Genomic DNA, 27772 nt, shown 5'->3' with positions numbered 1-27772 from the left:
GACGGGTTGCACCATGATGCGGGTTGAAACTAGTGAAGTCCTCCTTCGACTTGCCTTTTTGTGATCTTTCTCGTTCTAATTGTTCCATCATTGCGCCTCTCTTTGGAACAACACCTGGTCACCCTTCCACTTGAACTGGACTTCTTGTATCACTCGATTGACTAATACCATCAAGACACACTCGATTTGATACGAGGATGGCAGGCCCTACAGGATGGCCGCATTGGGAACTACAGATGCAGCGACGGGAACTACGAATACGACATCGAGAACAGCAAATGCGGCGGGCATCAGAAGTGCGGATTCGAGATCAAGGATCCGACGTTCTAAAGCCCTCGTCAGATTTGGGCAAGCAATTGATCGGCAAAGGCTACCAACCCCCAGACGAAAACGCCAGCTTGGGGGTGCGCTGGTGTGGGCAGCATCGAGAGGTCTGGAGGAAGAAGTCCGTCTACTGATTCAAGAGGAAGCCGACGTGAAATTTGTGGACACGAAGGGAGGGCTGCGGCGCACCGCTTTTCACCATGCTGCTTCTCGTGGCTTCTGCGGCATAATCTCCATGTTAGCCGACGCCGGTGCTAACCTTGAAGAAAAGGATGAGAGTGGATACACAGCCCTACTATATGCCACTGAGAAGGGCCATCTGGAGGCAGTTCGACTTCTAGTCCAGCTAGGGGCCAGTCTCGAAAGTCGAGATGAACACGGTAGAGCCCTACTGCACTATGCTGCAGTAGGTGGACAAGCTGCAATGGTGTATGTATAACCCTCAAAGGTCACATAATATTACGAAAAGCATGTTCGAATATCACTGACCAACTATGGTTCCCAGGGAGTACCTTTTAGAAAATGGTGCTGACCCGATGGCTGTCGACCTGGACGGGCTCACCCCATTGCACGACGCCAGATCCAATGCAGTGGTCCATATACTTCTGCGGTACAAAGTTGACGTCAACATCAAGTGCAGAGGTACAGGAAATCTCAGTGGACGCACTCCTCTGATGATGGCTGCAATTAGCGGCTGTACTGAAGTAATGCGTGCCTTGATGGAACACGACGCCGATCCTCAACTCGTGGACGACAAGGGGTACGGCGCGCTACACGTGGCCGCCGCCAAGAGTCATACCGAGACGATTCGTTATCTCATCGAGAGCAAGGTTAATATCGAGTTGACGAGCAAGCAACAGGTAACTCCTCTGTTATCTGCAGCAAGGTACAGGAAAATGGATGTAGTCCTTTTACTTGCCAGTCATGGAGCTAGCCTGAATACGCAGGATAGCAACGGCTACACGCCACTATATTGGGCCGTGCGTCATGGTGATACACCGTTTGTGCGATCTTTAGTAAGGCAAAAGGCAGATATCGAGGTGAAGGACAACCGCGGTAGGACGATATTGATGTTGGCGGCCGTGAAAGGGGACAACGACATCGTCTCTTTTCTGTTGGACAGTAGGGTGAATATAGCAGTAAAAGACAGGGAAGGAAACACTGCACTGCACTATGCCGCTCTAAGTGGGCGGGAGGCTGTTGTGGAGGCGTTAATCGAGTACGGCGCTGACACGACCGCCGAAACAACTGCTGGCTTGCGACCCGACCGTCTAGCCCTGGATGCTGGACATACGAACATCTCCGATTTGCTCATTAGCCGTATTCCAGTGAGCAAGAAGGGTTTACAGCAGTCAAGATCACAACTGGTGGCATCCATGGTGGCGACCCTGGTGGCAGCTGCAACGAACGGTAGCATCACCGAACTAGCTCGCCTACTGGATGGAGGTGAGCTGCCGATAAGCCAGCTGGATCTCGACGGCCGCGGCGCATTGTCAACAGCTGCGGAGAATGGCCATGGTGACACGGTCGAATACCTAATAAAGCGAGGAAGCCAATGCGATGCGAGGGACATCAACGGCGAGACCGCTCTATGGTGGGCATCGCGAAACGGACATATCCAAGTTGTCGAGAAGCTCCTTGGGCTCGAAGCGTCCGCCGCGATTGGTGATTCGGATAACCAAACCCCCCTTTGTGCCGCAGCTCAGAGAGCACATGCCATGGTAGTCAATGCCTTGCTGAAAAATGGTGGGGACCCAAACGTTGCCACTGCCTATGGTAGGACGCCGCTCATGTTTGCCACCATTGCTGGCAACTTCGAAATGGTCGAGCTTCTTGTCAACGGCGGAGCGCAAGTTGGGTATTCTTCTCTATGTGATGGCGAAACTGCTTTGTCTCTAGCAGTTGATGGAGGAAACGAGAAGATCGAATCCTTCCTCCAGATGCACGATACGATTGGATCCTTCCTGATAATGCATGATGCGATTCACCACACGATCAATGCCCAACCCGAGGATGCGGGTTTGGAGACGGTGTTATCGGAGGCATTGGTAGAGGCAGCCAGTTTTGGTCTCATGGCAGAGATTATAAGACTGCTTAAGGCCGGGGTCGACCGTAACGGGAAACAGAATATAGGTGTACCTCTTGTTAAGGCTGCTCGAGGAGGGCAAGTCAAGGCTGTTCAGGTTCTTATCAACAGCGGCGTCGAGATCGATCGCCTGGATGACGAAGGCCGTAGAGCACTCGACTGGGCAGCAGCTTTAGGGCACTTGGACATTATCAAGATGTTACATCATCATGGGGCGGATATCGAGCTTCTGGACCCCGATAACCAGACGGTGATCACGTACGCTTCAGGGGTGGGACGAGAGGATGCTGTCCGTCTCTTGATAGACCTAGGGGCCCAGAAGGAATGCATGGATGAGGAGTTCAAAACACCGCTGTGGTATGCTGCTTCGCGCGGAAAGAAGGAAACTGTGGATGTGTTACTTGCGAAGGGGGCAAATGTCGAATGCGCCGACGACTTGGGGCGAACGCCACTGAGCATTGCGGCAGAGAACGGGAGCTGGGGTATTTGTGAAGCGCTGCTAAAGAAAGGCGCACAGATGAGGGCGGAGACGGAAGGCAACCGGTCTCCTCTCTCATTGGCAGCACAGAAAGGACATGAGTCGATCGTCGAACTCTTGATCGAGCATGGGGCAGATTTGAACCATTCTGCCAGCCAGTCCATGACACCGCTCATGTTGGCGGTAGAAGAGGGGCATGTCATAGTGGTTAAAATATTGATCGAGATGGGGGCAGACACCAGCATCCGAGATAATTACAACCGCACGGCTATGTCGTACGCAAAGGAGCTGGGCCAAGAGGCGGCCTTAAAGCTTCTGTCACAAGCCGGAACACTGCGTAGCAGGAACGAGCGGGAGCTCAAGAGGTTGGAGCATGATGATCAGAATCTTACCAAGAGAATGAAACACCATTACGCACCCCTTCGGAAGGGATTCATTCGCATCCTCGAGCTCCAGCCCGGCAAGACCGGAGACGTCATTTCCTTTGAGCTCCATGATGTGGATATTCTCAACTACCACGGCCTCCCCATTTGATGCATTGTCTTACGAGTAGAAGGGCAGCGTTGGAACCGTTCCTGTCCAGTGTAATCAGGACAGACTGCTCATAACGCCGAATTGCAACGCGGCCTTGAAGAGACTTCGGCACGAGAACAAAACGCGAATGCTCTGGATCGACGCCATTTGCATCAACCAGGAGGACAAGAGGGAATGCAGCAGCCAGGTGGCAATGATGAACAAGATTTACCGCACTGCCGAGGTGGTGTTGATGTGGCTAGGCGAGGAAGAAGAAGATTCTGAAGTTGCTTTTAATAGCATTCCAACCTTGTCCCACGCTTCTCAGCAGGCCGGTTACAGCAGCGAGAGTTCTACACGCAGCTCTTCTAGCACAGACCCAATACTAGAAGCAGTCGACGCTATACTGGAAAAGGAGCGGGTTGCTTATGGCTGGGCGAAGTTAGCCAGAAGAACCTATTTCCGACGAGCCTGGATCTTCCAAGAAATTATCCTCGCGGGTTCGAGAGGACGGGTGATGTGCGGTAGCCTCTCCAGCCCATGGGACCTGTTCAAGGCAGCGCTGCGCGGCTACCATGCCTGGACACACGACTGGGTCTTATCTATCAACACAATCTTCGACAATGATGATGACTTTAGGGAAAACGGTAGATTGAAATTCCTATTAGCCATCGTGGCCATGTCAGAGTTTCGTTGCAGCAACCCACGAGACAGAGTATTCGCCACCTTGGGACTCGTGGAACAGGATTACATCACGGCCGACTATACGAATACTGTACAAGCAGTCATAGTCAAGGCTAACATACTATGTATTCAAGCCCACCAAGGTTTAGGTCTTTGGATGCTTTCTGACTTCACCATCACCACACGTCTCCAAGGTCTTCCGTCTTGGGCCGTGGACATTACACAATCTCTTAAGGCTTCCCCAGAGCCTTGGAAGGTGAATATCGACTTTGGTGACCTCATGCGGTCTGCTATGAGAACACGCCAAATGACGGCATCGTTTACAACTCTTTACGTTGATGGATGCATCATCGATAAGATTATATTCGCCACTGCAATCACGAAAGAGAAGGAAACCTTTGACATTGTGAAGCCTGCCATTCAAGCAATGTCTATGTTGCACCGTGGGCTATACGATTTGTACCCCTACGCTAGTAATATTACCGATGGAACGATAGGACGATACCGCAAGGAAACAAACGGGGAAGCTCTGCTTGCTGCTTTGCTCGAACCTTACGACGAATCCCCACAGGAAGAGGTGGATTTTGAAGCCTTTTTGGCGTGGAAGCTCTCAAAGGATAACAGCATCCCTGATAACAATGTCTCGAAACATCCTCCGTCGTCTCTTCACAGTCGTATTGCAACTTGGAACACTCGATCCCAGGAGTCCAAGACCTTCGATCTTGCCGTATGCAAAGACATGGAAAGGCGACACCGCTTCTACCGGTCTCTAGTGTACACCGAGAAAGGTTGCTTTGGTCTCTCGGGCGACGCTGAAGTCTGCGAGGGGATGGTGATAGCGCTAGTGGATGGAGTAGAAGATCTCACGTTACTTAAGAAACGGACACAAGGTCGCGATGAATGGTACGAGAGATGCGGTCGGGTATTTATTTACGGCTGGGATGAACAGAGTATTAGAACGTTAGATGATATTAAGGGGGATGTTAAGATGGTTAGGCTAGAGATTCGTTAAAGAGCTGTGGCCGCTCTGCTCCAGCAAGGCCACAAGCGGCTGCTTCGACGCCAAGACGAACAAGATGGTCGCTTAGCACGTGTCTCGTCGCGATGAAGTCACGGGGCGCATGGTTCCCGAAAAGGTGTATCATGATGTTGCCGCATGGTAGATTGTTGCCACGAGGGGCTCGATGTGGCCTCCATGTTTTGTCACTTTTCTATCTTTTGGTGTTTGGGTCTTGCGGTCGGTTATGGTTTATGGGCTGGACTGGTGTGTATCTGTAAAGTACGGAGTTCGAGGCCAATGTGTATACACATATGTATACACATATATATAAATTCCACTTAACATGCCACAACACAAGCACTAATCATCTCCTGAATGACTGATGACTACCTAAGTAGATTCTATCCCAAGATTTGCCACACTAGCCTTCTTACTGTGCTAGGCCCAGCCCTGTGATGCAAGAAATATCTTGCTGGCTGGGGGGGCGGACGTAGCTGCAGTAAATTGCGAACACGGACGTGGATGCCAGTGGCATCGAGGTCCTTGACGGGTGCCCCTAAGGACTCCCCCTCGACTAACAGGTTTAAGCCGGCTGGACCTGTTCTCCTCCATGCTCTCCGAATACCCCTACATCTGCGCTCGACCAGGGCGAGGGGACTGGATCTTGGCCGCCGCGAAGCCAAAACACCACAGGCCGTCATCGCCGGATAGCGCCCACAAACGATCTCTCCGTGCCGAGACCCCACGCGCGGCATCATAGGCGGCGGCGGCGCTCGCCCGGGATGACGATGTCGGTGATCTCCAAGACAGGCCGGGGTCTCTTTCTCCGGCCCGATCCTTTGACGCGCCTTTTTCTCGCAGGCCCAGAGTTTGGCTCACCTGAAGAGTGGAGGAAGTATTCCCAAACTCGCCACAGTCGAGATAGCGTCATCACCAATGCGTCTACGTCACCGTCCCTACCCTGGATCGGAACCACAGTATGGTCTGTCTACTTACCCAAGGACACCTGAACTGTAACAGGAAGGAGGGCACGATACCCAGCTGTCCGTAGGGGAACGAACCACTCACTCGGCACGTCCAACCCCCCAGAGAAAGCGCACACGCCTCCTTGCGCAGCAGCACACACCCAACAAACCAAAACAAAAGTCGAGACTGAAAACACCATCACATGTGCAAGTCCTGACTCAACAGCATCACCACCGGACCAACAAGATGCATCTATATCCTCCTTCCTCGCCTCCGGACTCAACTCGTGTGCGTGCAGGTGATCAGCAAGCTCCCCTTCCTCCAAGATCGATCTAGACCTGGGCGAAGGGTGCTGCTGCTCTCCATCTACGTACATTACATATGTGTATCATATGCACCTACTACTTACTAATTATCCATAGCGGGATCCAGTTTGACACAGACGTTTCTTTTCCCCCTTAGCGATCGATTGATCCGCATGAACCCCCTCCCCTTAGCAGCAAGCACTTCCCTTGGCGGGTGTGCGATACAGTACTACTACTGTTGCTGCTACTGACTACTACCAAAAACCACTACCGAGGGATCTTCCGGCACATCGTCCTGGGAGGAGGCAGTTTCCAGCGCCAAGGGTGGGTTAGGTAGGCAGGCCGCGGCATTTTTTCACTTTCTCTCGACCATCGGTCACGCCCCGACAGGGCTGCATGCGAGGAGAGAGAGGAGAGGCACAGAAAACGGGTCGCCGACGATGCCGGAGCACTTTCTTGAAGATCTGAAAGGGTAGGCGACGTCGATTAGTCGCGCATAGAGAGGAGACACAGAGCAAAGCCCGCCAGCCCGCTCGCCCTAGTAGCCGTTACCATTACATATGCTTGTCTAATCGTTTACTGGCAAGGAAGGGGGACCCCTGGCATACAGACAGCAACGCCACGACGCTAGAGAAGACATCGGAGTGACAATGCAGGACAATGTGGGCTTCTTTTCCAGGAAAATAAAATATTTGCATCGTGCATTACGTTACTTGGCAGAGAGGAGTGGGTTATGTACGTCTTGTTGGGGCCTTCTTGATCACGTCTGCTGCTGCGCGGCAAAGTACATACATACCTACATACAAGTAATGTGGACGAACATCATTGTCACACGGGTCTATAGGTATAGGCGTCTCCACCTTAGGGCAACTCCTCCCTGGCTCCCCTGTCCCCATAGCTTGCGCACCACCGTTCTGCGCGTGCTATACCCGGCCGGTGGCATGCATGTGATCCAGGAACGCCGCCCTGGAGCAGGGGAACTGACTGACTACGCATCGCGCATTAGCTGTGTGTCATCCGAACGAACGCACACGTCTCGTCGTCTGGGGTTTGAATAGTGAACGTTGTCAGTCAGTTCCCCGTCAGACGATCCGTCGAATTCGCTGGCACCAGCGCTGCATCATTCACTTATCGGTTGTCACTTGGCAAAGCCCTGGCCGGGGTGTGGTTCCTCTTGCTTAACCTATAGGAGGAAGGGCATCCGAGGCGCCCCCAGGACCCTTAAACGAACTAAGCAGTTGGTCAATCGAGAACCAACGGGCTGGTCTGGCGACGACCACCCAGCACGCCGTGATAGCTCGGAAGCTGCCAGCTCGACTCATATATCCAAAAAACTAAGAGCAAGCGCGTATCGAACCATACAGCGATCGAGTGAGCAAATACTCCGAGCGAAACAAGGAAAAAGAACTGGGGCCCCCGACGTCGCTAAGTGGGAACCAGCCGGGCGCTACTAACGGTTCCCGCGAGTCAATCCACGTTAGGACGAAACGGTTGTCGTCGCCCAGAAATCGGATCAATACTTCCTCGCTCTAGATGATGGCTAGAACCTTCAGAAACCACGGTCAACCTTCTAGCCGAGCACCGGAGGAGCCCACGGTCGGTTTTGCCATATGTCCTACCTGAGACCGAATCGGAGCTGTTTGTCGAGCGGCGCATCGATACGAATCAACCACCCACGCACCGTTCCTGAACGGCAGCATGTGCTTGCTGCCTATCTACTTACATAGGTGGTATGCAAAGCAGCCCATGCCGGCTTCGTCACACCGATCGGCGGGGAAGGCGCGCTGGTTACGAGTGCAAGGGAGACCAAGCTGAATGCACGTAACAGTGACCGGAGCTCTTCGGGGGGAATAACCTCGCAATAATCAATAGTTGTTGCGCGCGCAGGGTATTGCCAATATCGTCCTGCGCGCGCAGATTTTGGCAACATTACCCCGCGAGAAGGCGACTCAACAAAATCGTGGAGTCGATATGCATAAGCAGCAGGAACCGGGCACACTCATCCACGTAGTCCCGCCTTGGCGTACAAGTCGCCAGAAAGAGGGCGAGGGCCAGAATCAGACTCAGAACGAACGAGGGTGAGCTGGTGAATCCCCGACGGGGAGGTCTTGGCTCTGCCAATCAGAATGCAATCGCAAAGACAGAAGGATCCAGTAGGGCTGTGCCACACCATCCCAGGAGCAAAACTCTGCTCAGTACCTTGCATTAGCGTCGCCCTCTGCAATGGGTAGAGGAAAGAGAAATACCCAGCTCCAAGGTAAGAAATTTTCTCTTCTCGGTCCTCCAACAGAAGCGGGTTTGCTGACTGCAGGACAGCAGGGAACGTTCCTGAATGAGCGCTGACGATAAGTTGATGAGAATGCCATTGTGATGGTGTGAAGGGCCACAGCGGAGGGTGGCGCTGCGCGGTTATTGGAGAGATTCTGTCATTTCTCAACGCCCCCTGGCCATGATGGAGGGTCGGGAGCACGGGAGGAGCCAGTGTGGTGTGGCGACGGTGGTGTAGTCCAGATGGCTTTGTGATGTGTCGTGTGTTCCTGCCTCGCACTTACCAGCCAGGTTATCGACTATTGCGGCCATCAACACACGTGGGAAAGGAAGGTTGGGTTAGAGTCACTGAACAGAGTTCAGGTCAGGTCAAACTCTGCGAAGGAGCTACACAAAGACCCGGCTCCCCGCGTGGCACGATCCCTGATCTGATATCGATAACCGATTGACTTTTGACCTCGAGGCCGGCTAGGCCATAGTCAAAAGTCAATTGCTTGCCTGCACTGCCGTCCTCATCTCGCGCTGGGCTCTGTACCGAGGCATTGGTTGCACCGTCGAGTATCACGGCAGAATCAAAGGCGGGTTGCAGTACGCTATCGCCCAATGAGAAGAGTCCCGGGGAAATGTAGACATATGACACAACCGCAGTAGCATCCTGGCGGAAGGCATCTTCGGCTGCCGGTAGCGAATATGATTAGGCTGCTTGTCGGGTGCCAAGGGGGGCGGGCAGATTGCCGGCAATAGAAAGCAAATACCACGGGCTATCAATTGGAACAGCTCGCCGTGAGCCCTGGATTCCGTCATCGATTTCGGTCATTTGTTTGACTCGACCAAATGCATTGCGATGCGCCTTCCCCGAGCCAAGCAAGTAAGCTTTCGCTGATCGGCGTCACAAGGCCGCTCTGCAGGCCTAGCCCTTTGGCTGTCCCGCACGTTCTGTGCCACCGCTGGCTTTTGTCACCTTTGTATCGAGTCGGGGCCGGTGAAAGGAACCTTTTCGCAGCCTCCTGCCGCTCAGCGTCCTCCCATGGAGAGATGGCGGTAGCAGCGAACGGTTCGTCAAGAGAACAACTAGTAAGGTAAGTTTACCACCTAGTCCTTGGTCAATTGGTCAATTGGTCAATTGGTCAATTGGTCAATTGGTCAGATCAAACTGGCACCGAACGCTGTGTGCCTATGCGTGCCATGATAGCTTCAATGAGCGAACATGACAGCACAACCGTCCAACAAGAAGATTCCAATCAATGGGCTTGCAGCTCGTCATGCTTCCGGCTTACTACCTAGTGGCGGCATGGCGCGTATATATTCGAGTACATATATACGGCTGATTGGTGGACGGAATGTACAGCTCATGGCGAGCCGGCAGACTCGAAAATGAGGTGAGAGCTAGACTAACCGGAGAGTGCATATCTTTTCATACTGCCGTGGGATGTGTTTTGGTTTGTCGGTAGCTAGGTCATATGAGCCTTGAGCATCGAGCCTTACCAGGTGCCATGCCCGGCGGTTCAGCGACCGCGGCCGCTCGTGTTCCGTCTCCCCACAAGTGAGTGGGAAGAGAGAGGCACGGCAGCAATGCGGCGCAGGCGGGAGCCAGTTGCTCAGCCGCTGTGCTTCAAGCTCCATCGCCAGTCTACCTGGAGGGCCGGGACGCGCAAGCGTTTTTGGAGCCCTCGGCCCAATGTGTAATGGCTGAATAGGTTTGATGGGACTCGGTGCTCTCGGTTCGACGAATAGCCTGGGCACCAAAGCACCAAGGGCACCCGGAAGGGACGTCATGCCATCATAGCTTTCTTTTAATCTTGTGCTTCGGCGATTTGTGTCACCTGCCTACCAGCGAGCGCAGCTTGGGCCAGAGAATGGACGATGACCGCATAGCCCAATCCCGCTTTGGTCTAGAAAGCGAAAATTTCTTCGCTATTCCCTGTCGCGTCTGCTCCTTAGTTCCTCCATCGTATTGCGACAGTGGCATGGATGGAGAAGGGAAGCCTGGCAGACTGAGCCGGCCAACCAGGCCAACCGGGCTTGCAGCCGAGTGGAGCCGGATCGTCCGTCACAGCTGGGAGAGGAATGTGGAATAGAGGGTGTGGAATTGCTGCTAGCAGAGCAAAGTTCAGTTCACTCGGTCGGGTCGGAGCTTTTCTCTCTAGTAGCAGCAGCCTGGCCGCAGCAAGCAGCAAGGGACATGGAAATGCCGACAAGAAGACTGGGTCCATCTAGTCTCAATAGGTCCTTAGTCAGACGCATCGACGATAGAAGATGCTTTGGAAACACTGTACGTAATTTTTCCATCAGTCTACGCCTGTAACTGTCCATCGCATCGCATCGCTGATCCAATGGTCCCGGAAGTTGGCCCTACTGGTTGTATGTAAGGAGCTGTAGCATTTGTCCGGTTGCGTCAGTCCGGAAGGGATAGCTGAAGGAAAAATTGCTCGAAGCTTCCGGCTAATGCAGGTACCAAAGACAGGTCCCGGACGAATAAGCTTCCCAGCTACATTTGCATACCTCAAATGCCCGTACAATGGGAACAGGAAGTACATCGTAACAAACATGGATATCCGTCAAACCCCCTTCCCCCTTCCCAGTCGCGCGGGCTGAACCAGAAAAGCAATTCTGATGGGTGCGCCCGTTTTCTCGGGTACATCCTAATAATATCGTCCCGCGCATTCAGTAAACGCATTGGAATGATTTATGCGCATACAAGGTATGCAGGTGACAGGCCATCCTCTATGCGAATGGTCCCTCACTGATCAGGGGAAAGGCGCACAGGCATGATGTGATGATGGGACGAGTGAGTGCAGTGTGGTGATTGGAATCTGCAGCAACAACTCATAAGCCATTAGTCAGGCTAGCCATTGAGTGACTTGTCACATGAGTTATCTAGACCGACTGGACCTACAAGCTCGGACGGTAGATAGAGATACCGTACCGAGCATTCCCGTCCCGCACTGTAAGCCTCACCATACCATCGAACCGGCCAATCGAGCATGGATGGCACTCGTGATCCTCACCATGCACTATACCGTGGCGCTATTTTCGGTCGCTTTCTTCGTGGTTGAGCAGTGGGCAGAGGTTCGTGATGAATGGAGAGTCGAATCGACCTGCCGGTCCAAGATGGTGCCCTAGGCGAACAGCAGCATGTCTCTGGTTCGTGCGACGAAGCACAGTCGAATCGACAAGTAGTCTGCCCGCCTTCATCTACCCCAGACTCCAGCTATGCAACAGAGCCGAACTGATCAGCAGCCACCCGGTGGGTGACGGATGGCGTGGCACCGTTGATTGGAAGGCCGCTGGTGGTTTCCGACTGCCTCATGTGGTCAGCATCGAGGGCGCGGCCATGACCATCCACCATTGGCAGGCCGCTGCTTCGAACCTTAGCGCTGGGTAGCCTGTCTGTTCGACAAGCCATGCCGATATAATCAACACGCAGTTCTTCTCGTCGAGCCGGGCAGCATTCGTGCATGTGCGCCTGCCATCCAGCCGATTCATGATGCAAAACTGCCATCGCTTGGCAGCGTGAAGCGTTGCCATGAGCACCGACCAATAGGATCCATGAGATCCACTGGTGGCCGGCACGGATGAGGACAACGACATAAAAGAAGCTTGCGAATGCACTACGGCCTCTGGCTTCCTCAGGGCCAGTCGTCAGCCCGGGTGCATGAGATTTGCGAAACGGCGCAGCTTCAGATTAGTTGCCCGCGGGAGGGTATCGACAGTTTCTGCGGGACTGCCCGCCGTAGAACCAGAATGATAACTCATCGACCACAATGAACAACAAATGACAGGACATGGGACGACCGCACTCGCACCCTCCTCGGGTCGGGGTCTCTTGGGTTTGGAGTTTTCAGACCCTTGGGTAATATGATGAAAAGTCAATCGATGCGCTCCGCCTCTCGCCTGAAACCAAGGCAGGAGCCAAGGTGGAAGTTAGATAGTTGATAAATGAGCTGAAATGCCTGTGCCGATAACCTCGGCTGTAGATGATATGTGACCGTCGCGTTGGGGTTGAGCAGGATAGGCAGGGCAGGACAGGCCATGATGGGATTGTTAGCAGCATGCACGTGGCGTCCGAAGGATGTTAATTGGCCGCAAACTCAATTCCAAAACAACTGCGCAAGTCACATCATCGCATCACCGAAGGAGACTACTGGTAATGTGAATCATCCCACCGCGCCCGTCTGATCGCGTCTCGATTGCAACACCAGACCAGCATGCTTCAAGATTTTAAGTTTTTGCGCCCAGACAGAATACAACGGTCTCCATAGCAGACGATCAAAAGAAGAAGAAAAAGCAAATAACAACGGCAGGGAAAACTTGTTCTGCGTCAGACGTTGGGATCGCCTGCAGGGTTTCTCCAACTCTTGTTTGAAACAACGAGGAAGTCGAGATGCAACCCTCGTCGATTGACCTGCTGAACCTGAAAGTTGCTGCGAACGCCGATGTCATCAGTGGCGCTGCCACTGGCCTTGGCATTCCGTCCGGCCCACAATGTGGCTATCCGCAATTTGTGGCTTGCCATAATAATAGCATCGTATTCATTTTCCGAGGGCATTTTCTGCACCTTGCTTAATTGCGCCCAGCTCAGAACCCTGATGGATTTGCCCACCCGCATACAAGCCCGCATCTCTGCTTATTGGCATTGATTGAAGAACTGATAGGTTTGATAGCTGCAAACCTCTAGCTACCTACATGTACCTAGCCCTCTGCCGTAGTGCGTCTCCTCGGAAACCGATAAACTGAGCTATCAATATTGTTATCGAAAGGCTTCCTCCATGAACGCCGGTGAAGAAAACACAGGGATCCCATAGAGTCAAGAGTCCAGACCAACTAGTCCCAGAAAACCACCCCATCGGATACCGGCGTTTATCTCGAATAGGTAACCTGCGCCGGGCATTGGGATAGTGGAACTTGCCAGCGCACGCTCGTGTGTGCGTGGGTTCTACTGAGAAGACTCTGCTGCTGAGGTACGTAAGGCTCTGGGTCCCTCGTCGGCCTTTATGCCATCGGAGAGAAGAGTCTTTTTTTTCTCCCAATGTCGATTTCAACCCCTATGTCATGCGGCAATTGCGAAAGGATTGCCTACTCCAAGTGTTGAGGTGCACTACCGTCTGCGCATGCATGCATCCAGTTCGTGGAGGAGAGGAGGGCGTCAGCGGTAGTTAGTCTGCATCTGGCAGTTGAGAGAGTAATTGTGTGAGGCACGTGATTTCTCACAACTTTGAGATCAATGTCTCTCGTTATGGTTGTTTGTTGTTTCTGCGCTGCCAGCCACCTGGATTAGATCCCAACGTAGATACATATGTTTCACCATGTTACAATCGGTAGAGTATCTTCCATCGTGGACCTCTACGGCTGGCACTATAATGGTGTAACAAGCCCCGAGTGCTCGAACTGGAGTGTTCTCATCAGTGCCATCCATGAGCAACCAGGGCCATCAGCCATCAGCAGGCTGGCATCTGATGACAGTGCAAAGACATTCATGCTGGGCTCTGTCTTCTGTGGTAATACGGTGGGGCCAATACCAGCTCGGGTTCATGTGTAAGCAAGACAAACGGCTGGCGGGACTGACGGAGTTGCATCCCGACTGGCTCGTTTGCTCCATCTGCTTGGAAGAGCGAGAAAGGATGGGGCTCGAACCCCTGCAGACGATGGATGACATGGAAGAGACAAAAGAAAGGTGAAAGGATCTCAGCCAGCAAAGCGAGGTGACCCTATGCCATGCTAGGCCAGAAACAAGCAAAGCGCAGCAACAGCAATGGCACCCTCTGGCCAGTGCCGTGGCACAGCGTGGAAGAATTTCTGGATGGAGACCGTATCTCTTGACCGACCAGAGGATAGGAGAGTGTAGGTGAAGGTCAGCCGGTGAGCTACCCTTGAAATAGATGCTCGAGAGAGGAGCAGAGAGGAGCAGAGGGGAGCAGAGGGGAGCAGAGGAGGTCGGACAACAGCGGGTTGATGCAAGGCTATCTGGGAGAAGCAAATGGAAGATGCTTGCGAAAAGCCTTGTTCACTGGGCGCCCACCCCCAGGTTATTCTCTACATATCGCTCTACCGCGAAGCAACAGGCTCCCCATGCAGGCCATGCTCGCATAATCGCATCATCTACCCCTACATTGAGCACTTTGATGCACCAAAAGGCTTGCAACCTCATTTCTTCCCTTGTCGGCGGAAGCGTCCCGGCGGTCGGGTTGAATTATTGGATTCATGGGAATGATCCTCTGGAATAATTCAAGAAGACACTAGCGTATGGTCCCCACGGTCCATGGTTGGGTAGGGGATTGTGAAGAATGCCGCAATTGAGTTTTTGGGCAATTTCACCAAAATGCTGTTGGGCTACCTACATGCACATCATCGATGTCTGCTGCTGAGGAAGTGTGTAAGACAGAAGCTCGGATAGAGCCATCGACGCCATCGCTGACGGTAAAGGTTATAGTGGCAGAGGATGTGCAGGCCATATGTCATAGGCACACACCTTACTAGAACGTGGGAGGTATTGGATTGGACGACAGAAGGCGACTCTCTCTATTTTAGAATTTTTTTTTTAAACTCACTCCCACCGAGTTTCTGTCCGTGAGCTTTGAGCTCTTTTAGGGGGGATAGAGTGGCAGAGCAGGGAGAGGAGAGAGTCACGAACAGACCCCCGGGCGAGTCAGGGAGCCCACCCGCCAGCCACACAGGCCACCCGTGCTGCCATCGCTACTTGGTGCAGCATTGGAACTGCCATCCCACCTCTTTGCCCACCCATTCCTGACGGGGAACGACCCTGTGAGCGGTCCGGTAGACTTTAGTACCTGGCCAGCTACTGGGTACATGGGTTGTCCCTCAGTAGCACCCTTTCGCTGCTCCATCCATGCCGACACGTTCCCAAGCGACCAAAAAGCAGACTACCACTTACTAGGCAGAGTTGGTGCCCATTCGACCTACTGACTATGGTAACGTGAGTCGGGTGGACGTATCCCCCGGGTCGCGTTTCTTAATTAAGAAGCCTAGTGGCCTCACCCACGGCACTGTACAGTAAGGTAGGTCCTAGTCCCAGTAGTGCGATTGGGCAGTAAAAATTGACGGAATAGATGGCGAGGGAGGTGGTTCGTTTCGTTTTCGTTTCCTCTCTCTCCGTGCCGCTGTGTTTTTTTATTAGTATTTGCATGCAGCAATACATAAGTACCTACATACCGTCCGTACAGTATGGATGATGCATGGATGGCCGAGATAGATTTGATGGGATGGATGGCCTGCCATGCTCAAAGTGGAAGCTTGGAAACGAGAGGACAGGACGTCCACACCCGCACGCACCACTGACAGACCTATGCGGACAATACCCCAGTCCAGTCCCTGCCCGCCTGCCCGCCATGCCATGGATGTACATAGCCCAAGGTACTTACCTCTTTGGGTCCCGTCCAGGCCAGTCAGTGCCAGTCAGTCCGCCCAGTCCAAGTCCAGTCCAGTCCAGCGTGCCCGTATTGTGTGTGTATATACTGACTGAGCATAGCATGGCAGAAGCAGCAGCCCACCGTATGCTCCCCACCCCATCCCATAGATAGACGAGCGAGAAGCAACCCTTTTCTCCCCTTCCCCTTCTTGTCCTCCTCTCGCATGTACTACCCAACATTCATATTCGCTGTCAACCACAATCTTTTTGCCCTTGATCGTTCAGCAACATCCTGCAGTATCCTGGAATACATATACCACTGCAAGACCGCGTTCACATTCGCTATTGGCCTCGGTTTCGTTGCCCTCCCATCCTCTCATGCACTGTAGCAGTACAGCCCAGTAGTACCCTGCCACCCTGCCCTGGACCACTGGCCGTTTACAACGTGACCGCACTTGGAGCTTCTTCAACCACCTCCCGTCTGGATTGGACCACCTCGACCCGAATTGATTGGCCCAGAGCGATCTCCTGCGGAGGAAACAACACACCATTTTTCCAGACCTCTCTTTTCCTCTGGATCTCTTGGAAGCGCGCGCGCCCAACGAAGCTACGAACTACCCCACAGCATTGCTGCCGGCTTCACATACCTACATACGGCTTTCCTGTTAGTGAGAGCGACCTAACCTTCAGGCTTCGGTACACGTGGACTGGACGGGTGCAACCGACTGCGTGACGATAGGGCAGGAATATTGCTGTCCACGTATGTACTGGCGGTGACCGGTTACTTGATCAAACGGGCGTGCATTGGCCCAGAGGGAAGCGGCAGGCGCCAAGCAACCGATTGAAAATCAGACCAGCCAGAGACAGGCAGCGCTCTCTTTCTCTCTCTCTTGAAGAAGCAGCAAGCGGCTATCTATCATTCATTATAAGGATGCCGACGTGACCTCGTGCAGCCTGGGGAAGAACAATTACAAAGTGCATACCGCAATCGTTACCATCGCTTGCTTGCTTACACTACCGAAACCAACAACAACCCACTACCAAGCCTTTTTTTTCCTTCTCTCTTTCCAAGCGAGGTTAGCAAGAAGGAACCGAGAGAGGCAGGGAAGATCACTCACTCTCACCCCCAAACTGACGTATTATCACCCAACCTTCCCACCCCACCAACCCCGGCCCGCGCAAATAAAAACAAAACGTCGACGCATTCCTTGTTACAAGGACATCGAAACGACCACCCCGGCGCTCGTTCTTCGCCTCTGCTTTATATCCAGCAGCAGACACCCAGCGTCGACCGTCGCACCTGGCTGTGTTGCACCACCATCCCACGCCACACCTGCGAGAAATGGCGTCCAAGTTGCGGCCACTGCAGCTTCCACTCCTCGTTGAGCGCCAAAAGCTGGACGATGCGCCGCCGTTCGATCTCGACGGCGACTACATCTACGCCGCCTCCATCGCAGATGTCTCTTCGCCCGATTTTCCCACGCCCGTGACCCCGCCATTTTCGCGTGGCCATGTGAGAGAGGCTCCAGCTCCAGCTCCTCCTTCGACCTCTCCACCCCGGCCACTTCTGAAGGCCCCTCGTCTCCTACGCAGCTGTCGCAAAAAGCTGGTGCCGGCAACTGGGTCCTTCCCGACGTCCAGGAAGAGCCGCTGGAGCCCCAGTTCTCCGATAGCGACTCTCTCTACAACTCGGACGATTGTGCATCGGATCACTTCGACCTGTACAACTGCCTCTGTAAGTCTTGCTGTTTATTGGCCGCCGTCTTCTAATCTGGTTACTAACCCTTCGTCGCGCAGGTGACGAGCCATGTATCCACCAAGATGCAGACTTGGTCCAAAGTGCCACCGATATATACGCTTCCTCTGGAAACTTCGAGTATGATATTGGATTCCTCAGCGACAGCGACTTCAACTCTACTCTCAAGGTCTCCAAGAAGCGTCAAAGTCGTCCCGAATCTCCATTCTCTGGCTTGAGCCAGCGCATCGGGTCACGATTCCCCCTCTGACGCGTTGGAAGTCGAAGAGAAAGGCAAGCGCTACGCAATCGCCTGTATCCGACTTTGGCTTCGATCTGCGCCCTGCTTTCTCCAGAACGGCGTCCAGCACTAGTCGATCTTCGTCACTTTCAACTACAAGCCGGTTCCCACGTGATCGCACTCAAGAGCTTGGTCTGCCCCCGACCTCGACACCTGCTCTCTCTTTCTATGAGAGCAGCGACAGCGTCTCCCTCTCGCACTCAACCGATGCCGAGAAGCGAAGCAGCGTCGGCCCCGAGATTGAGCGACAACGTGCTCTTGCAACAACACCGCTGCTGCCACCTTATATGAATGACGCCTCCACTTCTTCAACGGCTGCACCCTCGCCGCTCGAGTCGCCTACCATCGTCTCTTCGCCCCTTATGGAACCAGAATCAGATCTTGACCTGTCTCCTTCGCTTAGCGCCAAGGCATCATACTCGTCTTTCCACAGGATTGTATTGACCGCAGAGCTACCGCATATCCCGGCGCCCGATGCTTGGTCAGGCCGCCTCGGACATGCCAACTTCACTATCGAGCCTCAGCCATACAAGCCTTCTGAGCTTACTCTCGATGCTTTGCGCCAATTGAAGGACGATTGGGACGCGGCTCGTGTCAACTACACCAAACACTTGGCACGCACGGGTGAGCACTACGGCACTACTTCGAAGACCTACGCCATGACCGAAGAGAAGTGGGCCGAAATCGATGCCGCCTGGCGGCTGGAGCTTGATGAGCTCGCGGACGCAGTCCTCTCCACCGGCGCTGCATCTGCTTTGTCCAACTACGACAGGGCTGTCCTCACGACGCTGCCACGCATGGACGCCGAGGGCAAATTCCCGGACCGAGGCGACGAAGACATCGTTGGGCCCATGGCTCGTGACGAGGTCATGATCCCCAACGCCGAACTTACGGACAGACGGGCTCAGAGCTTTTGGCGGAACCTGGCCGGCCGGGTTCTCCGAAAGTGATGGAGCAGTCTGTACCGATTACGACCACGAACTACGACGACTTTCGTCATTCACGTTCATTACGATGATGATATATTTTGATTTTAATCCTGATTTTTGATGCGCAAGATACCCAACTGCGTCACTCCCCACGCTCCTTATGCCGGGGTTGCGACCCTCACACTTCTGCGCCCACTCTTTGGGGCCAGTTGACTATTGTTTATTGATTCAATGTTTAGAGTTTAATCCGTATGAGCGCTTCGAGAGCCTCTCTGCACATACGACCACGGATACGCTGCATTTCTTAGCGATTGCTCAGATGTTGGACGGGTACTTAGAAATGAAGCCGGAATCGGCGGCCATATCGGGGGCAGGATACGACTTAGACCTGGGAACCCCCTCATACACATGTTTTCGGAAAGCGTTTAGCACTGTTTACGCCTATCAAAAGTTCTTTTACTGGGAAATAGGCATTTACGGAGCTGGATGGGATACCACCTATTGCGAGGCGTCTTGGACACTTCTTTTGGAAGAACAAAAAACCCACATGTGCAATAGCTACTTTGTTGTACAATAGCCCACTGTCGGGGCGAGAGAGAGAGAAAGGAATGTATGTTGCAGGAAGGAATAGGGGACGAAACGAAACGAACGGTGGAGGACAACACGCTGTTGCGTCAAGGTCATTGACTACAGCCTCCGGCCTGCTGAGCGAAACCCACCTCAGGAGGCGTCGAGGAGATTGCAAAGATAGATAATACCTCACGACCTGCTTAGGCATTTGTCGAAGAGAAGAATTCAAACAAAGTCAAATTAATCTCATAACGATGTCCCTTGAAATTCGAGTGAAATGTGTCTTAAGTTAATAGTGTCTACAGGTTCCCTTTGGTTGGTAGGTGTACAACTGTTCGTCCCATGGCTCACAGCATTACTTGGGCGCCAATAGCGATAATTGCAAAGTAGAGCACCGGGTGTCCACAACTGTGTGTAATAGAGATATGTCGGAGAGCTGGGAACAATTACGTCCAGAAAGAAGAGAAGATGCTTTGTCACCAAACGTATCCATATCTGTTCGTGATGCTGGTTTGACCGAGATATTGAATTCGAGATCCTGTACAGAACAAAACCGATACTCCACAAGTTATATATATTTATATATGTGTCTATGCTTGGGTTACTTCCGACGACACAAAGCAATAATAACCACACCTCTTCATTTTCACTACTACCTGTACATCATCCTAAGATTCGGCGTCCTCCCGAACCCCGAGGTAATGGGCGGCGCATCCTGATCCGCCGTCCAGTTCCAAGCCGGAGCCGTGAAGACGTCGCGGGCAAACTGGTCCGCGCCCAGTGCGTGCTCGAACCGGAGCCGGGGGTCGCTGGCTACGGTGCGGGTGAAACGGAACGTACCCGGTGGTGATGAGCCGTCCCCGCCGTCATCACCGTCACCAGATGAATCAAACTTGATTCTTTTCTCCTCCGCAGCCGCCGCGGACTTCGCCTGCGAGAACCAGGCCGTGACTTGCTGGCTCTGTTTCCAGGCCGCGCGGGCGACGGGGATGGAGTTGGCCGACAGCAGGGCCGTGACGAACTCGAGGACGGGCAGGATGCGGGTGCGCAGGCCGCAGTTGCGGTGGTGCGTGTCGATTTGGTAGCTGGGGACCTGCTTCAAGGCGGCGAGGATGCCCTCGACGGGCATCAGCGACGTGTCGGCGATGCGATCTAGCGAGCCGGGGGAGAAGTCGACGAGGAAGAGCAAATTCTTGTTGACGAAGAACTTGAACATCTCGCCCAGCTGGTACGAGTCGCAGGCGGCGCTCGTATCGTAGCCTAGCTTGCACTGCCGTGTGCGCGAAGAGTACAGAGCCAGAAAGTGGCGCGGGATGGAGGCGAGGGTGTTCAGGATGCATTCGCGGCGGTATTGTAGCTCCTCTGTTTTCTCCGTTGTTAACCAACTATCAACTACAAGTATATATATGGGCATGGGTTAAGGGGTTGAAAAGACCAGGAGAAATGTATACGTAAATAGACTCACGCTCGAGTTCATCCTGCAAATACCACCATGCCTCCTCGTCAGCGTCCGCGTTAGGGTCCGGGAAGGCCGACCACTTGCAAGAGCCGTTCATGATGAGCTCGCGAGTCGCCGCTAGGAACCTGGGGGCTGGTCCAGTAGATACGAGACCAAGATCTTCTGGCGCAGGACGCTCTCCGTCTGCCGGCTCATCTTGCCCTCCTCGCCGCCGCCGTTGCCCGAGAGTGGCTGCTTGCGCTGCGTGAGCGGCCACTTGAACCTGAGACCCCCTGTAGACTTGAGCGACTTGGCCACGGACGCGGCGCAGTCGAAGCGGTCGGCGAGGACCGCGAGGGCGGTGACAAAGTCCAGCGTTACAAGGGGTGTCTGCGGCGCTGCCGGCGCTGCCGTCTTAGAGGCAGTAGTAGCGGGAGCGGTAGCGGGAGCGGGGACAGAGGTGGCGGCGGAAGCGGAAGCGGCAGTCTCCTTGCCGTGCAAGATCCTCAGCAGATCCGCAAAGACCTTGTCGCGATATGCGTAATGCGTGGCATCATCGTCGTCGATCACCTGGATCCAGGGGAGGTCGCCGACGTCGGCATCAGCAGGCTTGACGTTTCGGAGCGTCAGAGCCTCCAGCGCCGCGGTGATGCTTTTAGCCTCTTGAAAACGCATATCACTGAGGAGCCGGTTGAAGTACTGGGACTGCTTCCGCAGCACGCCGGCCTCGACACGGAAGCCCAGACGCAGTTTGGTCTTGGGAGCAGGGCCTCCTGCCCCGGTGGCGGACGACTGATGACCGCCGGCGGCGCTTGTTTTTGACGAGGCTTGGTGCTTTCGCGCGGCCTTGACGGTGGCCTTGGAGTTCTCGAAAGTCATGTCCAGGATGAGATCTCCGGCTTTCGCAATATCCACCACCTTAGGCAGCAGCTGCTGCTTTGCTGCTGCTGCTGCATGTGGTGATGGGTCGGCGGAGGGATCCCCGTCTGCAGATGCAACAGGCCCGTCCATCTTCTGGCCTGTCTCCAGTGTGTGGAAGTCCCTTCAGAACAGCGAGGTTTCGGGGCGGCATCAGCGCAAGATGTCGTCTACGGCTTGAAACTCCCCACGAGTCGACAGGCGACAGGCGACAGGATGACGTCTTCCCACAATCCGCGTAAGATTCCGCAGTCCTCTAGTGGGATTGGCAATCACCAGAATTGTGCGCTTGCCTGTGATAATAGGTAGAGCGGATCTGGTTTATCTTAGGCAAATGCGTTTTCCCCGGTCAGTGGCTACCTATCCGGAATAATACCATCGTCCGGTTGCTGGAGGAAAGAAGATGGAAGCATTTCGGGGCCCGTTAGTCTTAGCCTGCCCGCGCTGTCCATGGCGGTCGGCGGAAGAGGGAAACCCACTAATTAATTGGTCGATGGGTTTGGTGGGGCTTCTGTCGTAAGAGAAGTAACGCCTTCCTGTCCAGACTCGCCACTTCCCTAAGTTGAAGATATTGAAACTCATGACATGCACTATGAGAAGCTTGAAGTCCATGCTAAGATGTACCTATGTTTTGCCTTTACTCATCATTTCAAGCATTGATGTGAATTATGGCAAAACATCCCCGAAATCAGAAAACCAACGACGCTATATGCTTTTTTCATGAGCTTCATGACTCTACATTACTCCCAACATGCTACTGACATATCCGCTCTGATATGCAGATCCATAAATCGTAAATCTAAATCGGCATCCCTTACGAAACCTTGGGTTCAACACTAGCTTGATCGATGGAATCGGCGTGTCCCTTCTTCGCCTTCATCAATGGCCAATGTCCCTTGGTCTCCTTATACCTGAGCGCAACAAACATCGCCATGACGAAAATCCAGTATACGTTGTACGATATAACCGAGCCGTAGGTGGCCGAGTTGGTCCATCCAAGAATGGCGTTAAAGACAGCCCAGCCGCCGCCGCCGTTGAACTCGGGGCTGCAGCAGTCCACGTGCCAGACCGACTTGGAGATGTCGTAACTTCCGGCACCAACGCCCAGTTCGGCGGCATCGCCTCCGATGATGTTGTTCCACTTCTGTTGTTCAAGATACCAGATGGCACGGGAGAAAAGTCCGGCAGCGACGAGGTATAACAGACACGTGGCAGCGACCAAGAAGTATTGCAGCTTTGCCGTAACTCCTCCTCTGTACGCCAAGCAACATTAGTATGGCTTATTCGGCACGGGTCAATGGGACGGATACGAGTCAGACTTACTTGTACAGCAAATAACCGACGAGTATGCCAGCAGCTAAGCCGACGACAACCGGGAGAGGAACAGCTGTAGCAGGAGCAGAGAAAGTGACCTGAGATATACGGATCAGTCATGATGTTCGACACATTCGAGATCTTAATCACAGTCGCAATCGCGAGCTTGAGAGGTAAGACTTACACCAGCAATGAAGACGATGGCCTCCACACCTTCTCTGATGACAGTGATGAAGGGCAGGAAGAACATGGCGTATTTCTCAGCGAAGCGCTTGAGCCAGCCCGCCTTGGAGCCGTTCGTGCTAATGGGAGCCTCCAGGGATTTCGCCAGCTTGACGCGCCATTTGTCTTGCATCTTGCCAATTCGGAGGAGCCCGACGCCTAGTGGGGTGATGATAGCAACTGCCACAAGAGCGAATGCGCCCTCATAGTTGTACTCGGACGACTGCCACGCATCGTGGCCAACGGTATAGAAGGTCCCGATCAGACCGCCAGCGACAACGAAGCAGATGAGCAGTCCCAATCCCACTCCCATCCAAACCTGCTTGATGAGCTTCTTGTAGACCCGGTCATCTCGTCCTGGTCCAGCAAGGGTTTGCTTCAGGAAGGCCAATAGCACTGAGACGATAATGACTGTTTCGATGGCCTCTCGGAACACCTGGTGACGGAAGTTTAGAGTGGGTTTCTCAGGCTCAGCTTGGCCCTGCAGCTTGTAGAAGCTCGCTCAAGTGACCATCTCGAAAGAAGAAAGACTTACGATTACGAAGACGGGAACAGCAAAGACATCCGGCATCTTGACTGGTTGCTCTCAATAGAGAGACTGTGCAAGAATCCAGGGGGTTGACACGAGCGATGATAGACGATGCCAGGGCAAATAGAGCTAGAGCTACGAAGAGAGCAAAGAGATGACATATATGATGAAGGAAGGGGGATGGTGAGAAGTGATTATCTGCCGATCTGATTAACCAGCTGGGATCAGATAACGCGAGAGAGTGGGGCAGGAAACGAAGCCAGGGCTTGGATCGAATGTCTGGAAACGAGCCGTCGCGTAGGCTAATGTTCCAGTCTCCGGTTGCGGCCGGGTGAAGGCCCTTTTGAAGAAGCGCCGTCGACTATAAGAGGGCCGGGGGGAGGGCTGGAATTTTCCTGATCCTGGCCCAGTATTGGGCAGCTTTGAGTTTGGGTTGGGGGCCCGAGGGGAATGGCGATGAAAACAGGAAAGAGTTGATGCAAGAAACAAAACTCTACTTTGGTCTTTAGGCGATGTAACACATGGTAAGTTACTGGTTGATGAATCTTCAAGAACAGGGAGATACAGTGACTGACTGACATACTATAATAAACACATTCGGAAGAATGTCAAGATGAACAACTGGAGTCGCCATGCACGAATTGAGTGGTCCTGGCTGTAACCGAGGCCCTCTGTTCCCCAACCCTTTGGCGAGCGTCGAGAGTCGAGACCGGTGTCAAGCTTTTCCAAGCCTTTCACCCATCAATGACCCATGAGCTTAGCTCGCTAGTGCGCTGCAGATCCATCAGGCATTATTCAGGGTCCACCGCCAGTCAATACCAGACGGGAAGTATCGCCGGAGACTCATTTTCTGTTGTTGTTTCTTCTGTCAACGAGCTGAGCTACGGCATGGTGTATTGTCTGCTAGCGAAGTAATTCTGGGTGCCTGGTGGAATTCGCAAAAACAACTACAGGGGAAAATATCGATGATGGATGGATGGACATATCGGATGGGACGATCGGCCGTGGAAGCTGTTCCGATTCAGAGGTTCAGCTACGAGCTAGCGAGTCTCTGCAAGTGCGCTTTCGCCAAAAGCAGGCGTATGATCCGTTCGAATCAAGCCACCAACAGACGGTCTCTACAATAGACCAGGTATTGTGCCCAGTCATCGAACCAGAATCAACCCATCTGGGTCTTGGTGGTGGTTGGCGGGAAGCGAGAAAAACCAGTCAGAGGCGTCCGATGCACACAGCAACTGGCCCCTTGCCTGCCCGCCACCCCTCTTTTGCTCGGATCAGATAAAAAACAGCGGTAAAAGTCGTTAGCGTGAATCCTCGTGCACCATCCCTGTCCATCTGACTGATTGATAAGATAATTTTTCCTGGCCATCTTCTCTAGTGCGACCCGGGAGGGAGAGAGGGAGAGAAACGGAAGAACCAAGGAAGGCGAAACGAGGCCTGCCATATTGGGCCAAGGGGCAGCCTGGCCTGAGCCGACCTCGGGTCTATTCTTGGACGTGCCAGCGATGAAATTGATAATGTCTATGTGCTACTCGGACGACATGACAGCGGGGGCGGCCTCGACACCAAGACTAAGGACTAAAGCGTAGGTATCCATGTGGGTAACCCCGTCCGACCAACAGTGATATGCATGCAAGTATCAGGCATACCCTCAATACTCTTAACTCATCATTGATCCCTCCCTCCGCTTGCTGAGTGAGACTGTCTGTACTTGCGGACGAGATCACCACCTTCACCAAACATGGCCTTCAAGAAGAGCCTGCTCGTCGCCTCGGCGGCATGGCTGTCGGCATTCTCGACCCTGGCAGAAGCTGCCACAGTGACCTACGACTTCGACGTTGCCTGGGTCACAGCCAACCCGGACGGTGCCTTCGACCGGCCTACGATAGGCATCAACGGGCAGTGGCCAATCCCCCAGATCACCTGCAATGTCGGCGACCGGGTCGTCATCCACGTCACCAACTCGCTCGGTAACCAGTCCACGTCTCTGCATTTCCATGGCCTCTTCCAAAACGGCACCACACACATGGACGGCCCCCGCAGGTATCTCAATGCGACATCCCGCCGGGCCACAAGCTCACCTATGACTTCATCATCGACCAGCCCGGCACCTACTGGTACCACTCGCACACGCGCGGCCAGTACCCCGACGGTCTGAGAGGGCCTCTCATCGTGCACGATCCCAAGGCGCCCTTCGAGGGCCAGTACGACGAGGAGCTGGTCCTGTCGGTGTCGGACTGGTACCACGAGCAGATCCATAACCTGCTCCCGGCTTTCATCTCCAAGGGCAACCCTACGGGCGCCGAGCCCGTCCCCGACAATGCCCTGTTCAATGACACGCAGAACCTGAAGGTGCCTGTTCTGCCCGGCAAGACGTACCTGGTACGAATGGTCAACGTGGGCGCCTTCGCCGGGCAGTACGTCTGGTTCGAGGGCCACAACATGACTATCGTCGAGGTTGACGGCGTCTACACCCAGCCCGCAGAAGCGGAGAGGATCTACCTCACAGCTGCGCAACGCTACAGCTTCTTGTTGACTACCAAGAATGAAACTGGGGCCAACTACGCCTTCGCTGGAAGCATGGACACCGTAAGTCGTACTCATCTCGATACCTAATGGATGCGCATCGTATGGCACTCAGAACTAAAAACACAACAACTCATAGACTTTGTTCGACGCGATTCCGGATGATCTCAACTGGAACGTGACGGGCTGGTTGGTGTACGATGACACCAAGCCACTTCCTGAACCGGCAGTGCTGGAGAGCGATGACTTCGACGCATTCGATGACATGGATCTCATCCCATTCGACAATCAGACATTGCTGGGAGAACCCGACCAGGTCATCCAGTTCGATGTCATCATGGACAACCTCGGCGATGGTGCCAACTAGTAAGTAGCAGTAGCAGTATATCCTGCGCGACTATCACCCAAGAGACAGCCCCGTACTTATCTAACCCGTACAGTGCGTTCTTCAACAACATCACCTACACCGCGCCCAAGGTGCCGACTCTGTACACGGCCCTGACCGCGGGCGACCTGGCCAACGACGCTACCGTCTACGGCGATTTCACCAACACCCATGTCCTGCAGAAGGACCAGATCGTCCAGATCGTCGTCAACAACCTCGACTCCGGACGCCACCCGTTCCATCTGCACGGCCATCAGTTCCAGGCCATCTACCGCTCCCCGGCGGACGAAGGCACGTTCGACGACACCAACACCACCATGATCAACTACCCCAAGATCCCCATGCGCCGCGACACCGTGTCCTTGGAGCCTAACGGAAACGTCGTCCTCCGCTTCAAGGCCGACAATCCTGGTAAGTCTCAGAGTTTGAGCTCCGCATTCAACCCCGTCCTCTCCAAAGGCCGGCTTGCTGATCCATGAATAGGAGTCTGGATTTTCCATTGCCATCTCGAGTGGCACGTGGCCTCCGGCCTCATCGCGACCTTTGTCGAGTCCCCGAAGCAGCTGCAGGAAACCATCAAGCTGCCGCAGGACCATCTAGACGTCTGTGCTGCCGGCCACATCCCGGTCTCTGGTAACGCCGCCGGTAACACAGTCGACCTGCTCGATCTTAACGGTCAGGAATAGGGCCCCGGACCCACTGCCAGCTGGGTAAGTTAACTCTCCCCCTTTTTGTTCTCACTTCCAACCCGTAATATCGCTGAACTCACTGCTAATGTTTCTGGTCTCGACCGTAGCTTCACTGCTCGCGGCATCGTCGCCCTCGTCTTCAGTTGCGTCTGCGGCATCCTCGGCGTAGCCGTCGTCGCTTGGTACGGATTAGCGCCGGGCCCGGGCACGGCCGGACCGGCCCTCC

The 27772-nt window shown here is 53.9% G+C and overlaps 7 protein-coding genes across 7 annotated transcripts; 4 read left to right on the top strand and 3 right to left on the bottom strand.

The window, feature by feature from the left end:
* Nucleotides 1-214: 214 nt before the first annotated feature.
* Nucleotides 215-3422, top strand: PG997_000966 (uncharacterized protein; the record flags this gene model as incomplete). The annotated part of the gene is made up of 2 exons (XM_066805281.1): nucleotides 215-753; nucleotides 830-3422. 2 exons carry the CDS (start codon nucleotides 215-217, stop codon nucleotides 3420-3422), a joined length of 3132 nt encoding a protein of 1043 aa, XP_066675054.1.
* Nucleotides 3423-3618: 196 nt separating this feature from the next.
* On the top strand, nucleotides 3619-5097 carry PG997_000965 (uncharacterized protein; the record flags this gene model as incomplete). Its single annotated transcript, XM_066805280.1, has 1 exon — nucleotides 3619-5097. One exon carries the CDS (start codon nucleotides 3619-3621, stop codon nucleotides 5095-5097), a length of 1479 nt encoding a protein of 492 aa, XP_066675053.1.
* Nucleotides 5098-11835: 6738 nt separating this feature from the next.
* On the bottom strand, nucleotides 11836-13173 carry PG997_000964 (uncharacterized protein; the record flags this gene model as incomplete). Its single annotated transcript, XM_066805279.1, has 2 exons — nucleotides 11836-12252; nucleotides 12952-13173. The coding sequence occupies 2 exons, from the start codon at nucleotides 13171-13173 to the stop codon at nucleotides 11836-11838; spliced, it is 639 nt and encodes a 212-aa protein (XP_066675052.1).
* Nucleotides 13174-17332: 4159 nt separating this feature from the next.
* Nucleotides 17333-18976, top strand: PG997_000963 (only proline and serine are matching in the corresponding protein; the record flags this gene model as incomplete). The annotated part of the gene is given in 4 exon segments (XM_066805278.1): nucleotides 17333-17495; nucleotides 17513-17725; nucleotides 17788-17915; nucleotides 17936-18976. 4 exon segments carry the CDS (start codon nucleotides 17333-17335, stop codon nucleotides 18974-18976), a joined length of 1545 nt encoding a protein of 514 aa, XP_066675051.1.
* Nucleotides 18977-20177: 1201 nt separating this feature from the next.
* On the bottom strand, nucleotides 20178-21974 carry PG997_000962 (uncharacterized protein; the record flags this gene model as incomplete). Its single annotated transcript, XM_066805277.1, has 3 exons — nucleotides 20178-20887; nucleotides 20991-21109; nucleotides 21133-21974. The coding sequence occupies 3 exons, from the start codon at nucleotides 21972-21974 to the stop codon at nucleotides 20178-20180; spliced, it is 1671 nt and encodes a 556-aa protein (XP_066675050.1).
* Nucleotides 21975-22695: 721 nt separating this feature from the next.
* Nucleotides 22696-23988, bottom strand: PG997_000961 (iron permease FTR1 family protein; the record flags this gene model as incomplete). Its single annotated transcript, XM_066805276.1, has 4 exons — nucleotides 22696-23134; nucleotides 23205-23293; nucleotides 23380-23898; nucleotides 23953-23988. The coding sequence occupies 4 exons, from the start codon at nucleotides 23986-23988 to the stop codon at nucleotides 22696-22698; spliced, it is 1083 nt and encodes a 360-aa protein (XP_066675049.1).
* Nucleotides 23989-25687: 1699 nt separating this feature from the next.
* PG997_000960 (multicopper oxidase) lies at nucleotides 25688-27543 on the top strand (the record flags this gene model as incomplete). Its single annotated transcript, XM_066805275.1, has 5 exons — nucleotides 25688-25891; nucleotides 25990-26535; nucleotides 26612-26838; nucleotides 26913-27268; nucleotides 27341-27543. The coding sequence occupies 5 exons, from the start codon at nucleotides 25688-25690 to the stop codon at nucleotides 27541-27543; spliced, it is 1536 nt and encodes a 511-aa protein (XP_066675048.1).
* Nucleotides 27544-27772: the final 229 nt, after the last annotated feature.

This window comes from Apiospora hydei (genome assembly GCF_038363865.1).
Source record: "Apiospora hydei strain CBS 114990 chromosome Unknown utg000002l_segment0_segment0, whole genome shotgun sequence".
NCBI classification, from domain to species: domain Eukaryota; kingdom Fungi; phylum Ascomycota; class Sordariomycetes; order Amphisphaeriales; family Apiosporaceae; genus Apiospora; species Apiospora hydei.
The sequence above is the reverse complement of the archived record's forward strand: the minus strand, read 5'-3'. Positions and strand labels throughout refer to the sequence as shown.